The sequence below is a fragment of the Pelodiscus sinensis genome, chromosome 10 (assembly GCF_052426305.1).
Source record: "Pelodiscus sinensis isolate ZL-2025 chromosome 10, ASM5242630v1, whole genome shotgun sequence".
Classification (NCBI taxonomy): Eukaryota; Metazoa; Chordata; order Testudines; family Trionychidae; genus Pelodiscus; species Pelodiscus sinensis.
Window position 1 is genome coordinate 5,512,868 of NC_143061.1, and position 17,253 is coordinate 5,530,120.

Below are 17,253 nucleotides of genomic sequence, written 5' to 3' on the forward strand. Positions count from 1 at the left end.
GAAGATCTCATGTTATCTCAATCCCAGCGATCTCACGGGGTCTGAGACATTTTATCTTTTCCCAAAACATTCTTTTATGAAATGAAAAGTCCAGGTGCAGTAATCATTCCCTCCATCTAAACCCTCATGTTCCCTTTTCAAGTATCAGAAGACTACATAGTATCATGCCCATGAAAATAAAACTGAAATTAGTACAAGGAGATAATATGCCACCCTATAGTGCAGTGTTTCTTAAACTGTATTCTGCGGCACACCGGTGAACAACAGAGTTCAAAATGGCCACCCTTAAAGGCCGTCCCCTTGACTTTTTTTTTTTGCGCTCAACAAAAAAATCCTTGGTGTTCCTCATTAAAAAAATATATATTGTTTGATGTTCCTCAGTCTTAAAAAGTTTAAGAAACAGTGATATAGTGACAGTTTGGACCCAGTTTTCTCTAGGAATTCAACTATGCCTTTGGTTTTATGCCTGCATTTAACAGCGGGTATGATTTTTGTAGTGAAAATAATCATAGGGGCAATTTTTAGCATACCGATCTCTACCTGTTCTGTAGGCCTCGTCAAATGGAGATGAAGTGCTACAAAATGCACCTGTATTTAATTGTAGGCACAAAATGGAGGCTGTTTCTGAAAATCCAGTCCTATTTGTTAGTTATTCTGATTTATTGAGCTACTTGATGGCTAAGAGTAGCAAGACAAAGTGGGAGAGAGTGAGAGAAATGAAGGAGGAGAGGATGAAAAGCAGTGGATGCTTCCATGTGCTATCTAGAAGACCAACTTTTATGCTGTGCCCACACTCGCAAACTTCACAGTCATAAATCAGAGAAGAGCTTGGTGACTATGAAAATGAATGAGTCTCGTCTATCTTACAGCTTCAACGCCATAATTGCTGGCTTCAACTGAGCTCTTTTGGGGTGACTTATGGCAATGAAACGTGCTAATATACACTAAGTCATAGGCAAGGAACACGTCACATAGGGTGTAGAATTGGTGTCCTTTTGTAGTCAGAAAATAACTTTTTGGTCGCCCAGTCACAAGCTCTTTTTTTCTTCCTGCTTGTCTCTTCTCATGAGACATCTGGACTGAATTCTCCTCTTCTCTTATACTGACCACAAGACAGTAGACTAGAGGGTTAAACATTTTGATTGCCATTGATCTGGACTTAATGCTAACCAGTGACATCGCTCGTGACCCTTGGTCCAGCAATACAAGATACTCCCAATGAATGTTCCTGCCAGTCTTTTCCCTCCCGGTGCAGATTTTTTCTATCCATGTCCGGAATGATTTTTTTATGTCCCCCAAGGCATCTGTGAATGTGCACCATCAGTGTAAAAAAAAAATCTAGCAGTGGGTGCTCTGCTAATGAGCTGGGCGGCATCTGAATCTCCCCTGAGTGGCCGCACAAGCTCACGACTTACAGGGAACACTGGAAGTCCCAATTCATTGCAAGACCTCAGCAGCTCCACATACTATCTCCATCTTCCAGGCCTCTGCTTGACTCTTATTTTATTTAAATCTGGAAGAAGGTCTTTGGTGTAATCCTGGTCCTGCTGAAGCCATGCCCAAGCTCCCTTGATTTCAGTGGTGCCCGGCTTGCACCCCTTGTGCAAATGTAAATAAGTCTGGTGTTCCTGCCTAATTACTTTCAAAGAGATTTTACTTGTCACATTTCTGAATTTTCCTCTTTCACAGCACGTTAGGAACTAATCTTAAATCATTTGGAGAGGGGGAAGTGTCTGCGAGATTAAAGCATAACTCTGTCAACCTAAATTCTGCTCCCTCTTGTGAGGGGACTTGATGCCTCCAGGTGGCATTAAATAAATCACGGGTTCGGGATATTTCCATTATGAATCCTTCATGTCTGAGAAACATCTATTGTGACTTGTGCTCTGAGGGCTGTGTTTCTCGCTGAAGTGAAAATTAAGTGTGTGTATTCTTTTTGGAGTGCCTTGCGTATGATTGGACTCTGATGTTGTACTATACAAATGGCTCTTGCTCTCCAGCAGCAAGAAAGGACTCGCTTGAGAACTGCTGAGACATTTTTCTTCAGTCCTGTGTTGTGATGCTAGCTCTTTTGCACCAAAACATGCCATCTTATCTTAAGGAAGTACAGTCAGTCCCCGAGTTACGCGGATCCGACTTATGTCGGATCCGCAGTTACGAACGGGGATTTTTCTCGCCCCGGAGGACTGGAGCGGCGGGACGCCTGGTCCCGCCGCCCACCTCCTCCGGGGCGAGAAAAGCTGCTCCCCGTCTCCCAGGTCTGCTGGGGGAGCCAGCAGACCAGGGAGATGGGGAGCAAAGCGGCGGAGGACCCGGGGCCGGACCCGCGGCGCTTCCCGCTGATCTAGAAGCGCTGCGGTCCGGCCCGGGTCCTCCGCCGCTTTGCTCCGCGTCTCCCTGGTCTGCTGGGGGGGGACGCAGCTAGTGCCCCCCCCCCCCCCAGCAGACCAGGGAGACGTGGAGCAAAGCCCGGGGCCTGTGGTAGAGCAGGTGGGGCGCTGCCGGTTGGTCCCGCAGCACCACTCCTTGGCGCTATTGGACCAACCCGGCAGCACCCCAGCTGCTCTGCCCCAGGAGTCCTGATTCAGCCGCTGCTGATCAGTTTCAGCAGTGGCTGAATCAGGACGCCTGGGGCAGAGCAGCTGGGGTGCTGCTGGGTTGGTCCAGTAGCACCGAGGAGCGGCCGCGCTACTGGACCAACCCAGCAGCACCCGAGCTGCTCTGCCCCAGGCGTCCCCAAGTCAGCCGCTGCTGAAACTGACCAGCGGCTGATTACAGGAAGCCCGAGGCAGAGTTGCTCTGCCCCGGGCTTCCTGGAATCAGCTGCTGATCAGTTTCAGCAGCAGCTGACTTGGGGACGCCTGGGGTTCTTAAGTTGAATCTGTATGTACGTCAGAACTGGTGTCCAGATTCAGCCGCTGTTGAAACTGATAAGTTTCAGCAGTGGCTGAATCTGGAGGCCAGTTCCGACTTACATACAGATTCAATTTAAGAACAAACCTACAGTCCCTATCTTGTATGTAACCCGGGGACTGCCTGTAGTGGCAACTAAGAATGTGAACGGGTAAGGAGTTAACTGGTTACCCAGTGAACATCACCCTTAGCAGGTGATGCTTACTGGGTAGTGGTTTCCCTCCTCCCGCGGGCCTGCTGGCTTCCAGCCTGCCTTGTGGGCGGTGAGGGTGAAGGAGGTGGGGGGAGAAGAGGGAATGTGGAAGCATTAGTGTAAGGAGTGGCTCGCATGCTGCGACCCCACAGCCTTTCTTTCCCCCCTCTCGCTTCCTGTGCAAATGCTGCTTGCTCAGTCTTGTTTAATCAGTTAAATGGTTACATTTAACTGCTTAACTAATTCAATGGGATTTTACATCCCTAGTGACTACTACTGTCCACTGAGATAGGTGCGCGCGCGTGTGTGTGTGTCACTCTAAAATGGAAAGACTTTTACGTACAGCCTAGAGGAAAATAAACTTTCCTTGATAGGCCCTGTAATGGGGAATTCCTACTCTGCACCAGGCCAACAGGAACAGACCAATCACTGGGCGTCCAGGAGGCCAGGCCCCTTCTGCACAAGCTCTAGTCTAGATGGAGGAGGTGGCCAACCTTGCTGCAACTCCCTGTATTGGTAGGAAAACTCAATGATTGTGTGACTAGGCGTAACAACCCCATACTCAGTCAATGGGGGCGGCCCACCTCAGCACTGGGAGTCCATCCGTTAAAAGTATAGTGGTGTATCGTGGTCTTGTGTGAGATATTCTTAATAGTCTGTTCTGTGAATCCCTGATTCCAGTTGGCTTGAAAGCTAAACTCCTTGTGTGATGGTTTTCGGGTTGGTACCTCCCCAGGTTTGAATTGCTGTCCAAAGAAGCATTTGTTTCTGCAAGTTCCATTTGGTAATGGCAGAGACTCACTAGCTGAATGTGTGCTACTTTTGGCTAGCCTCCCGTCTCTGGTAGTTTGCTCCAGTTTGGTACCTAACTCTTTTTCTCTTAAGACTTTAGCTCACATTTGCCAAGGGAGACAGTAAACGTATATTATAATATAGACTCTTTTTTTTTTTTCCTAAAAGAAGAGCTGCTATCATTTCTACATTTCCCATAGCTATGCTTGATACTTGCAAACACAAAGTTAAACTAAAGGCCATAGTTCTAGAAGGTTTTGAGTGACCCCAAATTCTGTTGAGTCCTTTGGTAGTTGACCTGAACTGTGGCGATTCAGGTCATTAGACCTAGCATAGTAATGTCAAAGAGAGCCAAGAGGTACAAGAAGAAGTGAGGGAGAGACGTGAAATACCCTGAGAGATTATGATTTTGCTGTGTACAGTCTTACATTTTAATCTTTTAGGTCTAGTCATTTTCCAATCTTGAAAGTATAACTGACAATTTAAGGCACTAATAGCAGGAATGATTCTGTTTCAATGTCATCTACTTGCGTACGTTCCCCTTATCTGATTTGCTGGATCATACTGATGTTCCTCACAACCTAGGGATGTTAAATATTGGGAAATAGAATAGTCGAGTAACCACATTAATTCTTATTGGTATCTCAACTATTCTATAGTCTCTGGGGATGAGGCCAGCAGCCAGTGCTCTCCGGCCCCACTCCCAAGGAACCCCCTACCACTCAACGCTGCTGCCTCTTTATTAGAGGCAGCAGTGTGCAGTTGGAGGTGGAAGCTGGTCCACGAGGGGAGCCAGTTTAAAAAACCAGCTCCCCTCACAGACCAGCTGCCTGTTGTCCCACGCTGCTGCTTCTGATACAGAGGCAGCAGCGCAGGGTAATAGCAATCCCTCCCCTGGGAGAGGGGCTGCTGTTTGAGCTCCCGAACCTAGCATGAGCTGGGACTGAGCCAGGCTGCCTGCTCGCCTGCCTTGCTCCTAATACACTTTAGATGCAGAGCTGCAGCAGGGGTAGGTCCTGGACGTAGCACAAGGTGGGACTGAAGTGGGCTGCTGGCCAGCCTGCTAAAAAATATACTGGGTGGTGGGAGAGGGAGGGGGACATGAGTGTAGTCTATAGCATTCACTGATAAAGCTTTTGCTAATCAGTTAATCAATGACACTATTACATCCCTATCACGTCTTTCTCTAATGTTAGCTATCCTAAATAATTTAACATTTACAAATTCCTCCCCCCCCCTTATTGTTTAGTCTTTCCCAGATACTGGATACTATTGTATTGAATTATTCCCTTTCCACATTAGATAAATGTACATTAGTAAAACTACAACAATGTTATCAAACTACTGTGAACCCCTAATGTAGTTGGGATGTAGTAATGTAAAGAAGAGTTTCCCGGGGGTGATGACGGACTGCTAAACCTCCCAGAAATTCCCTCTGTCTAGCTGGCGCTGCGTATACAAATGGAAGTATTTTAGAGAAAGCTACAGCAGGGAATGGAGTTACATTAGACACAGGATTATGGAAGGTTTTTCCAGGCATGGGAGTGTAGTGATGAGAAAGATTTGGAGTTTCCAGAGAGGGGAACGGATGGGCAGCATTAGAAAATGTGTGCCAAACATAACCATACTACATAATATCTTCTTGCATTCTCTGTCCCCCTTCCCTGTTGCCTATTTTTTCTTCACTTGAATGCTCTTTTTTGGTATAGACTTGTCTGTGATGAGCCATTGATACTTCTTTCTGTAGAAATGACTCCAGCTCTTGTGGTTAGATGGCTGTTTTTCCACATTGTGAAGTCATTGGAATGAAATCTGACTTTTTACGTATCATTTGTCATGGCTGCATCAGCATGCCAGATACACACTGTATGGAAATAGTTTCATATTGTATTATTTATTAAGGGCCAATAGTTGGGGAAAGTCATAAATATTTGGAACATTTTGAAAAATAAGCAGGGAGGATTAATGAAAAAGTTTAAAAAGTATATTTGGCATTGTTCTTTAATTTTCAAAGGTCTCATTTTTCTCTAAATGGTAAAGTTCTTCAATATTTAGAATCTTAAAAATAAATTTCAGTGATGGTTGAAACATTTCCATTTTTAGTTCTTACTACACTCATGATGTGATGGTTTACATTTGGCATCCTCATGTACATATTGCTTACCTCCTATGTATATTAACAGTTTATTAATTAAGTGATGCTGAAATGCCCAAGGGAAGTTAAATCAGTCTCTGTCCTGAAAGGTGCACACTGTACAAAACAGACGCGGAAGACGGGAAGCACTGTGTGAAGTTTTGCATTGTGGGTTGTGGGAAAGCTCCCTTCCCCTCTCATCCCAGGAAGCAGTGAGGAGTCCTGCATTTTTACTCCTCTGAATAATGTTTTGGCGCCCATTCAATGCCATGCTCAGTTGCTAAATTGATTGATGTATTTCTAGGAGCAAATGAGATTATAGTTCAAATGGAGTAGGCCCTTTAGATAAAGGTAAAAGTCTTTTCTGTGCTGTCTCTGTTTGAGCCCCATGTTTCAGTAAAGTCTCAGTCCTTAGTTACACGAACTGTTTGTTTTTCTTTCAGAGGTACTGACTGGTGAGTAAAACTAATAAAATACCAGCCATTTTGTTCTGTGGAGTGTCGTCCCCCCCCGTTTCTGGTAGAATCCCTTAAATCTTTTTTTATGGGTTATGTTTATTGCTCATAACATGAGCCAATTTGAAACCTTGAGACTGAAGTCTTTTATCCACTGAATAGATACCAAAGCAGTAAACGCTTTTCCAACTCTGTCTTCTGCAAATTTGTTTCCTCCCGAACCTTGTGGAGAGTGCTGCTGGACTACGAGGATAGCTTACCACCAGTGGTCCCATTTGTGCTCTGGCCTTTCTATTGAGATAATCAACGAAGAGGTGCCACTTGTGTTTTAGGGTATGGACACTGGTTCACCAAGATCTGAGCTGCTTTTTCCAGATTCAATAGCTGCTTTTTCCACATTGAATAGCCATCAGATGGTGGCAAGGCCCAGACAGAGATTTTATTAATGGAGATTGCCTATCTCCTAGAACTGAAAGGGAACTTGAGAGGTCATCAAGTCCAGTCCCCTGCCTTCACAGCAGGACCAAATACCATCCCTGACAAAAAATTTTTGCCCCAAATGGCTTCCACAAGGATTGAACTCACAACCCTGGGTTTAGCAGGCTAAGGCTCAAACCACTGAGCCATCCCTCTACACCACATTCATGACTGGTGTGCTACAACTGGAAGGTTGCAGCACTTATTCTTTAAGTCCATTTGGCAAGTGACGAACAGTTTTCAGCCACCTACCAGGATACAAATAAGATTTCAGTGACTTCCTTTTTACTAATGGTGTAAAGCAGCATAAGGGTGTCAACTCTCAGAAGAAATACTAAACCCCAGGTTTAAGCCTATAGAGCTTTCTCAGTAACTTGGGTAATTTTTTTTCTCAATATTGAATTGATAGGGATAGAGACTGGATTCTTTGGGAACGTGTGTGATGGTCCGTGCTAAGTTTATGCCAGGGCATGTTAGGCTTGGCAGTTGATAGCCCTGACACCTCTCTCATTACAAATTGAGCAAAGGTGAGTGGCTGTATATAAAGACATGCTGGCATTAAAATGTTCTGAGTTCATTGGGGGGGGGGGGGGGGGCGAGGATTTTCACAAAAACGTATGTAGTGTTGACAAAGATATGCTAGCATGACCAGATTCTGTACTGAAGAAGTGGAAAGTTTTGGATTGCAGAAAAAACCTGTTAAATTCGGACATCAGTGCAGCATGATTTAGTAGCTACATCATTGAAAGTGAATTATGCCTTTAAGACGGTTTATTAAATGGTGATCCTGACAAAGTCTGCGTTAATTCAGCAGACTTGTGCCAATAGTAGGCGTGGAAGAGGCTTCCTTTGGGATGTTTATTCTTTTCATGGGTATTAGAACCACAAGCTGCTAATGCTGTTAGGGTATGTCTACACAGCAAAGTTATTTCGAAATAACTTTCCTAGCATCTACACTGCCAAACCGCTATTTTGAAATACATTCGAAATAGAGGAGCGCTTATTTCAAATTTGGTAAACCTCATTCTACGAGGAATAACGCCAAATTCGAAATAGCTATTTCGAAATAAGTGCTGTGTAGACACTTATTTCGAAATAGGGGGCCTCCAGCCTTCCCAGGGTGCCCTGGTGGCCACTCCAGATTCAACCAAGAACACTTCTCTCCCTCCCCCCGTCCCTCCCCAGAGCCCTTAAAGGTGTTGACTCTGGCCACAGTGCCTGTGCCAGCTCCAAGCCTGCCAGCCCTGACCCAGTGGCCCCAAAACATGAGCCAGCTAGCCAGCCCTCCACTGCTCCCTAGAAGTAGTCTGCCAGCTCCCAGGAGCCTGCCAGGGCCCGGAGAAGGCAGGTGCCTTCCTGGTCCACGGTGGAGATCATGGACCTTATTCAGGTTTGGAAGGGATATCCCCAATGTTCATGATCTCCGCACTAGATGGAGGAACGTGGCCGTCTATGGCAGGATAGCTGCCAGCCTGGCCACCGAAGGCCACATGCACACCCAGGAGCAGATTTGCATGAAAATCAAGTTGGTCTGGCGAGACTCCCCCCTCCCCCCAATTCTGAGCTTTGAGCTTCCCCTCCCCCTCCTTTCCCTAGCTTCCCCCTTCCAGCTCCCTCCTCCCAGGTTTCCCCCTTCCCTCTCTCACCCTCTTTTCTCCCCTCTCCTGCCTCCTTTCCCCAGTCTCACCAGAGTTTTATTCACACCCCCCCCCCCATTTTGTTAAATAAGGAGAGTTTGTGTTCATGAAAATATGTGTATTTTATTTTACATCAGGAAGAAGGGTTAGGGAGGGGTAAGTGAAAGGACGTGAGGGAGGAATGAGGCACAAGCCCCCAGTGGGGCAGACCAGGGAGGCTCTTAGTGCTCCTCAGGGTGGAAGCTCTCCCTCAGGGCCTCCTGGATACTGACAGCCCCCTGATGGACCTCCCGAATGTCAGCCTGCAGAAAGTGCAGCCAGGCTAGCAGCCTCACATCCAAGAGAAGCACCAGAGTACCATGGGGCAGCTCTGGCTTCATGTTGCAGAGTGCTGTGGTGTCCTGAGTGCGGGCAACCAGAGCATGCAGAGACAAAATGCTTTGCTGTCTGTCATCGAGGTAGACAAGCAAGCAGGGAAACCTGAGAACTGGCTGTCCGGGGGGAGGGGTCCCCTTTAAGCACGGACCACAGATAGCCTCAGGCAGCAGCTCCATGCAGTAAGTCCTGACCTGGACCCCTGCTGGAACTGGTTCCGGCCAGCCTTAAATGCGATTCAGAGTCTACTCAATGTGGACATGCTGTTTTGAAATAGCAAAATTCTATTTCGAAATGCATTTTGTGTGTAGACACGTTATTTCGAAATAAGATATTTCGAAATAACACTGTAGTGTAGACATACCCTTAGTGACAAGTTTTTAAAATGGTCAGGCTTCATAATACAAAACTTGATTTAAAGAAAAGAGAGTTGACAGTTGCTTGTGCAAAACTCATTTTCTTATTTGTTAGGAACAAAAGGAAGGAACCCAGATAAAATATTTATTCTGAAATGGCCTTTCTAAAATATATAGTCTAGTTTTATCACTCATTACTGGGCTCAGTGCAGGACTTACTGGGTGAAATTCAGTGTATGGTCTGTGTTGCACAGGGGATCAGATCATATGATCATAATGATCCCTTCTAGCCTTAAAATCTATCCAGTATATCTGTTTTCATGTTTTTCCCTTCTTAAAGCTGGGAGCCAGGAAACTAGAGGATGAATTGATGAACTAAACTAGAAAACTAACTTAAATCATTCATTGAGGTTTCTACCCACTGATTCACAAGATGTTCATTCTGGTGTGTCGTGTACTTCCATGTGTACGATTTAGACTTGATGCAAGCTTGGTTGTTACTTGTTTAGTCTTCTAGATTGCATCTGATCACTTTGCAAAATGGCATTTGTGTTTTGTAAATGACTCTAAAAATGACAACCATTTTGTGCCAAATCTAAATGGACCCGAGTCTTTACAGTAAACCTTAGAACTGTGGTGTGCAACACACTAGCCACATGTGGTTATTTGGGCCAGCTGAGTGTGGCTAGTTTGCTATAGCAGAAGCCAGTACTGCTTCAGAACAGGTTGGACACCACAGCTTTAGAATGATAAGGGGATAGCTCAGTGGTTTAAGCATTGGCCTGCTAAATCCAGGGTTGTGAGCTCAATCCTTGAGGGGGCCATTTAGGGATCTGGGGCAAATCTGTCAGGGATTGTACTTGGTCCTGCCATGAGGGCAGGGGACTGGACTTGATGACCACTCAAGGTCCCTTCTAGCTCTATGAGAGAGGCATATATCTCCATATATATATATATATAAAAATAAAACTTACACTTTACCCACAAAGAGAATGGCAAGCGTTACTCATGAAACACTGCTGCTAAAATCTGTTCTCAAACGCTACCCTTGTTTTATAGTTTAGCTCATCAGCTTGTCATCTTCTCTACTGAATCCCACCTTTTAACTCCTCAGAGAGTGGGAAAACGATGTGGACTCTAATGTGGAGAAAATTGGTTTGTTTGTTGGTTTTTTTTAGAGGAAATGAGATTCCCCAAATGGCTAACCTCCTCCAGCAGGTTGATTGTCAGCCCCAAATTCCCAGTCAACTTGAGTCTGTCTAGGCTTATCAGTCAGATGGTCAGCAGAAAAGATGTGCATACAAATAATTCACAGTTTGATTCTGTGATGAAGCTGATCTGTATTGAGAGCTCTGTTTGCTAAGGGAGAATGCTTTCCCTTGCATGTCTAGGAATAAGAGACTTGGTTTAAGCAAAGAGTAAATATTTTTATCGGTTTAATTGCTAATATATTTTCCTTACTCAGACAGGTACATCTAGCTCTGTACATTTCAAGTATCTGGAAAATATCATCAGACTTCATTTCTGGCTGTTTCACATTTTGCTTTCCAAAAGCAGGTTTACATAAGACCACCCATGATAGCATTTGTCTGCTTCAGTAACAGGCTATAGATAAAAACATTCCAAGCAATTGTTAGAAATCATCTTCACTGCTGTAGCTCTCTCTAAGAATTCTGTAATCCATTGGTTTAAAAAAAATCCCATTTTTTGTTAGTAGCCGACTATCCTGGAATCTAGCTCTGAGGCATTTGTCATTAAACTCCGGTTCAGAAAACTAGGTTTCACAGCATGATTAATGCTTGTGCTCTTGGTGCTAGCAAAATATATAATCCTGTCTTTGCCCAAAGATGTTTTCCTATACTTTGGTTTGCATTCTGCCTCTTGGACTTTTGTCAAAGTAAAGCAAACACAAAGGTGTTAAGAACCTCATTACACCAGCCTAAATCTTCTGCACAGCTGAATGCTTAGTCTCATTTATTAAAGGATTGGTCATGCCCCGTCTCCACAACAGCTCGTTTTTTAAAGACACTGTTAGTGTCTGAACTGTTATTTGAGCTAGAAGATAAGTCATTTTGTGTGTTCATATAATTTATATCGTAATGACTCCTGCGGCTAGCGCGCAAGTTAGGATTCAGGGCTGCTCACTTAACTGACCCTTAGGTCTTTTGCCTCCTATTTATGTTTCTAGTCCAGTTTGCATCTTGGAGACAGCAGAGCTCCCAGCCCTGTTTGAAAGAGAGAAACTGGAGTCATTCCCCTCATGTTGGCTTTTCTTCTCAGCTGTTGTGATTGCTCTTCCAAAAGTGCTGGACTGGGTCATCTTTGTGCCGTCTAGAGATTACAGCGAGGGGGTCGTGGAAATAGATCCCTTCCCCGTCCATCAAGATCCAATTCTGTATAGACGGGGGCATGCACTTGCTCAGAATTCATGGCTTTACCTCTGAATTAAGAAGGCTGGCTGGCTCTCATATCTCCTTACAACCACTTGCTGCCATTACTGCTGGATCGTTGAGAGGGCTGTTGAGACAAACTGCTTCAGCAGCATCCAAAGCAGAAATGGCTGGCGGCAAGATGTTAGTTGGCAGTGGGAGGCAATAGGAGGGTTCACAGGGTGTACAGGGGAGATTAGAGGAAGATAGCAATGAGAATTTGTGAGGGGAGGGCTAGTAGCATAGAATAGTGGAATAGAAGCTGTTTGGGTGTCTGCAGATCAGTGTTACCAGATTTGCCCAATACTCTGGGGTATGCTCATTTATCAGGGTTACCCTTATGGGACTGGGGGAAGGTTAACAGTTCTGTCAGTGTGCTGTTGGTGCTTACTTGGGCTCTTATATGGAGCTGAATTCTCCTTGCTGCCAATTCCTCCTCCCACTGGAGCTCTCCTGCAGGAACTAGGTTTCTCAGGATGGGGTTCTTACCACCTTGGCGACACACACAGACACTCACACCCACTAACAGAGCACGTCTGAAAGGACTGGGTACTCAGCACTCACAAGCTGACCCCCTCATATGTCCCTGGACTCAGCTGGCTGGGTTTCACAGCAATGCCATACTGCACCCTCATGTGCCTTTGGACTCCGTGGGCTGGATTAAACAGCACTTTAAGCTGCCATCCTCATAAGCCCCCAGGTTCAGCACCCCCTATCCCCACTTTCACACCACAGTCATTCACTGGTAAACCACACGATGAGCAAACCCCACAGGATATTGAGCACTACAGGGATCTTTTGCTTGGGTACAAGAAGCGTTGTTGCAGAGCGAATGGGGAAGCCAAAACAACACCCCTTAAGGAAGAGTGAGCAAAAGAGAAAGAAAGAGAGAGAAGCAACCAGTTTAACAATGAAAGTGATTTATTTCTGAGTAGTGAATAGATATCAAACTAACAATTACGATATTAAATAACCATATAACAGTTTACACAGGGCAGGGTCAGGAGGCTATGCTTAGAGAGATAGTTGAGAGAAAGAGAGAGAGAGAGAGCGACCTCACCACTCCACGGAGCTTGCACTGATCGGGGTTCCCAGATGATGATGGTAGCCGGGGGTCCAGAGGGCAGGAGACAAGCAGGAAAGAGCCCCCAGCACGATCAGACAGGAGATGAAGAAGTCTCAATGGAACTGATGCAGTTTAAGTCCAGGTATCAGAACAGTTTTCTTGGGACAAGGATAGGAGTTTTTATAGAGATAGTTCAAAGAGAAAGAGGAGAGACAATAGAGACTGATCACCCCTGGTTATGGGTGATGTTCCTTGAAGGAGCTCACAATGCAACTAGGCAGTTTCAGTATTTTAGGTGTCAATAGGATCGTTACCAGAATTGGTCTGATAATAACTAATTTGGGTGTGAGCAGGCCTAGGTTCATTAGCATCTGGAGCAGGGATTTCCCATCAGGCAGTGCTTCTCTGCTTTCGGTGTCCCGTAGTTCACTGCGGTTCTTGCCTTGGAAGAGCTGCTCTCCATTCTGTATGCTAATGAGATGTCCCTCTGTTCCATCTTTAATGCGAATGAGGCTGGGGTGTTTCCTTAATTGTATCACTCTTGTCTGAAGCAGTTTAAGTGTGTGTTCTCCGGCCTTTTCATTGCTTTGTCTGATTCCAGCAAAGGCTAAGGGGAGGGAAGAATGGTTTTCCATGAATGTCACTCCCTGGCTCCCAAAAGCACAGGGCTGGTAGGTAACATCAGGGACAGGAAAAATACAGCCTGCAGGCTGGATGCAGCCCACTGCAGCTCAGTGGGACCCTCAGACAGGCTCTCTGGCTGCCATAGTCCCACTGGGGCCAGCATCTGTGTGTCTGCATGGCATGTGCCACTTGAGGGGTGGGAGGGGTCTTTCCCTTGCCCCCACCTGCAGCACCATCCTTGCAGCCTCCCATTAGCCAGTTTCTGCAAGGATAGTGCTTGCAGGCATGTATAGCAGACAGAAACCCACTGCCCTCTCCTCCCAAGGGGCACGTGCCACACAGACACACACATGCTGACTCCAATAGCCAGTCATGTTGAACCTTCCTTATGGTTCCTTTGGGCTGCTGGCTGGCAGCCACTAATGGTAAGTGCCTCCTGGCCAGATCCTGCACCTACCACCCTCTTCCTCAGAACCCCAGGTCACAGCCCTCTCCTGCACCCAAACTCTTCCCAGAACCCACACCCCCTCCTGCAACCCAGTCCCCTTCCCCAGGCTCCCTCCTGCACCCAGACTCCCATTTTAGTCGATAGGTCTCAATTGACTGAGACAAAGTATTGAATGGTTTATAGATTCTGCACCTCTCTCTCCCTACAACAAGGGTGGGCAAAAGGACCTCCACAGGCTGGATCTAGCCAGCCAAGCAGGTTGATCCAGCCCGCAGAAGTCCTGGCGTTCCCTTGCCCCCAGGTCAATCAGGGTCTGGAGGTGGGGGGAAGTGCTCAAAGTCTCCTTCCACCCTGCAAAGGGACTCCTTACATAGAGTCGACTGCAAGCTGTTGCTCAGCTGGCAGATGACTTTAAGTTCCGTGCTCCCTTCCTGGGTGGGGACAGACTTCGTGTGCTTTCCCTGCCCCCAGACCCTGATTGACCTGGGGGAGGGGGAGTGTGCGAAGTCTCCTCCCACAACCAAAGTTGTGAGCACCTAGAGGGAGCTGCCAGCTATTCAGAACAGCTGGTGTTTCTCTCGTGGGGAGGAGGGGGCAAAGACTTCACGTGCTCGCCCACTCACCAACCAATCAGGGTCTGTGGGTGGGGAAGCATGGAAGTGTCCTGGCCCCGCCTCTTCTGCATGAGGCCCCGCCCCTTCCAGGGCCACTTCAGAAATTTATGAAGTGACCCCTGGTCAAAAATTATTGCCCACCCCTGCCCTACAACCAATCTTATGCTGCAGTTGCCACTGCTGTGTGGGTTTGAGGGACAAAGAGAACTTCTGTCTTCACAGATATGTCTTGCCTCAGTGCTATCATAATTTTAAAGGAAAATTAGGTCTCTATAAGCCTGTACCTTTGGACTCGTACATCTCATCTGCTATACCCAAAAGGGCACTTTACAGAGTGACGTTCACAGGGTTTCCCGTCCTTCTCTAGCACAGTAGTATACCTTAATCTGAAAGGCAACGTGTGCAAATTATGTGGAAGGAAGACTGATTTTTTTTTTCAGTATAGCCAAGTTCTCTAATGATATTCTAATCCAAGCAGTTGGTTTTTGTCTTTTCCCTAGGACTCCGGAGCAGTGTCCTAGTGTAGTTTCTTTGCTGTCCGAAAGCTACAATCCACATGTGCGTTATGGGGCTGCCATGGCTTTGGGGATCTGCTGTGCTGGCACAGGAAATAAGGTAAGGACAAGAAGCCAATGATAGCTACCCCCAGGCTCTTCCTGCTGTATCTCCTTCTAAAGATGTGCTCACGAAAAGCATCGCAAAAATAGAAAGCTATTTGTCACACGTGCTCTTCCCGCCAGTTAGTATATTGGCATTTCCTCAGTCTTTGCTTCGTTGCATTGAGTGAAGCCTTTTGTTGTTGTTGTTGTTGTTGGTTGTAGGAAGTGGCAGGTAGAGGTGGCAGAACAAAATGCATTTGTTCACCATTTCTGCTGTCTTAGAGTTTGTCGCTAGTAAAGGATTTTCTAACTCTAGTCAGTTGGTTACCAGTTAACTTGCTGGGCCGCATGTTTATACATGGCTGCATATGTCACTAACATTTGTTCCAAGACACAAACATTTGTGGTTTTCCCCCGAGTTTGACCTTTTTTTTTGGCTTACAGTTTTTGTGTGTTAGCACTGAAGGGAAAAAATTAAATTGGGTGTATTATCCTGACACACTTCCCCTTTTTTCTGTGTTTCATAATTGGCAAATTAGCCATGTAGCAAAGTCAGATCACAAAATGAAGCATCATCAAACATTTTGCACATTAAATGCTTGTACATTGAGGGTTCTTAGGTGAGTGAACGCTGTGTATAGCATTTAGCTATAACAGTAGGTGGGGAATAGTCAGGAAATATAACTTTCTTTACTGCTACAAGAAGGAGTAAAGTTGAACCAATTAGCAGATTTCAGTGTGGTGCGTTACACAGCTTTTCTGATAGTTCATAAAGGTCAGTAACTTCATCTGTAGTTTCCAGTTTTCTCCCCCTCTCCACACCACCACCCATCCCTCCCTTCGCTTCCCTGCCTTTACTAAAAATCCTTTTTCAGATTCTTATATATTTCTGTGCAGGGATGAATACAGCACCCATCTGAAGTGCACACAGTTATGGCATTCTGCCTGCACTCAGAAGCTGACTTGCGTGTAGCCTGAAAGCAAATTGGAAGCCGTATTTTCTTCCAAGTTACTGTTCTCAAATGGAATGTGGCATTGAGGAACTAATGTTCATTGACATACTGCATCTGACAAGTTAATTTAATGGAGATGCTCTTAGTCATACAATCCACATCTGTTTTATTTCCAGATAATTTGTATGATCAGGATAATAGAACCTGTCTGGCTGACGTTCTGTGCTTTTATTTTTGTTTCTTAAATAAAAATCTGAAGCATCTGTTTGTTAGAATGTGTCTTCTGGGCCTCTGTCCACATGTTTTAAAGGCGAAGTTAATACATTGTAACTTGAGAGACTGGAAATGAAGTTAAGCTTTTTGTTAGGCGGAAGGGCACTTCCATCATGCCTACTCTATAAATAGTACTGGACTGTTATTGAGGCTATGTCTTGACTATGGAGTTTTTCCGGTATACCAGAGGTATCCCGAAAAAACTCCGCTGTGTCCAGGGAACGCGTCTGCTCTTCCAACATTTTTTGCGGAAGAGCAGATGCTCTCTTTCAGAAGCTCTGTGTTCCTCATTTTATGAGGAATAAGGGCTCTTCCGAAAGAGGAGGTTTTTCCAATATTTGGCCCCATGTAGACAGGCCAAATTTCAAAAAACCCTATTCTGAAAAAACAATCTGAAAAAGGTACACAAATTGCAGAGTGCAATTTGCATACCTTTTTCCAAAAAAGAAGTGTAGTGTAGACATAGCCTGAGAGGGACAAATTAATACATGCAAGAAGATACAGCGCAGCCTTTTAAAAGTAAACCACAAGGAATCAGAAAGTTCATGCGGCAAAAAATGGATCTGATGTTGCGGTGCAATATCTAGAAATGGTTCTTGGCATTAGTATTCTGGTCCAAATCATGTTGCTTTTGTGAGTCTTTCTGTTGTACTTCTAGCAAATTACATCGTTGGTGAGGGGACATTGCCAGTAATGGGAGCCCTGCACAGGAGACAGTTAGAACAGGATGGGATCCAGTGTACAATCAGAAGACTGTAGAGCAGTAATTAACTTGTAAATTAATTTGGTGTTAACCCTAGAGCCAGGGCTGGAGTACCAGGAATGTTTGAACACGCTATGTAATTCTAACAGCTCTTTGCATTCCGTGTTACTGATTTCACCTGGATTTCTGCCATTGAGAAAGACACCTCCAAA

General features: G+C 45.5%; 1 protein-coding gene across 1 annotated transcript in view; it reads left to right on the forward strand.

Annotated features, from left to right (window-relative positions):
* PSMD1 (proteasome 26S subunit, non-ATPase 1) overlaps window positions 1–17,253 on the forward strand; it is a 126,221-nt gene that overhangs the window by 73,697 nt on the left and 35,271 nt on the right. The window contains exon 17 of the mRNA XM_075938171.2: window positions 15,014–15,128. Within this exon, the coding sequence (XP_075794286.1) occupies window positions 15,014–15,128 (115 nt within the window). The remainder of the gene's footprint in view (window positions 1–15,013; window positions 15,129–17,253) is intronic.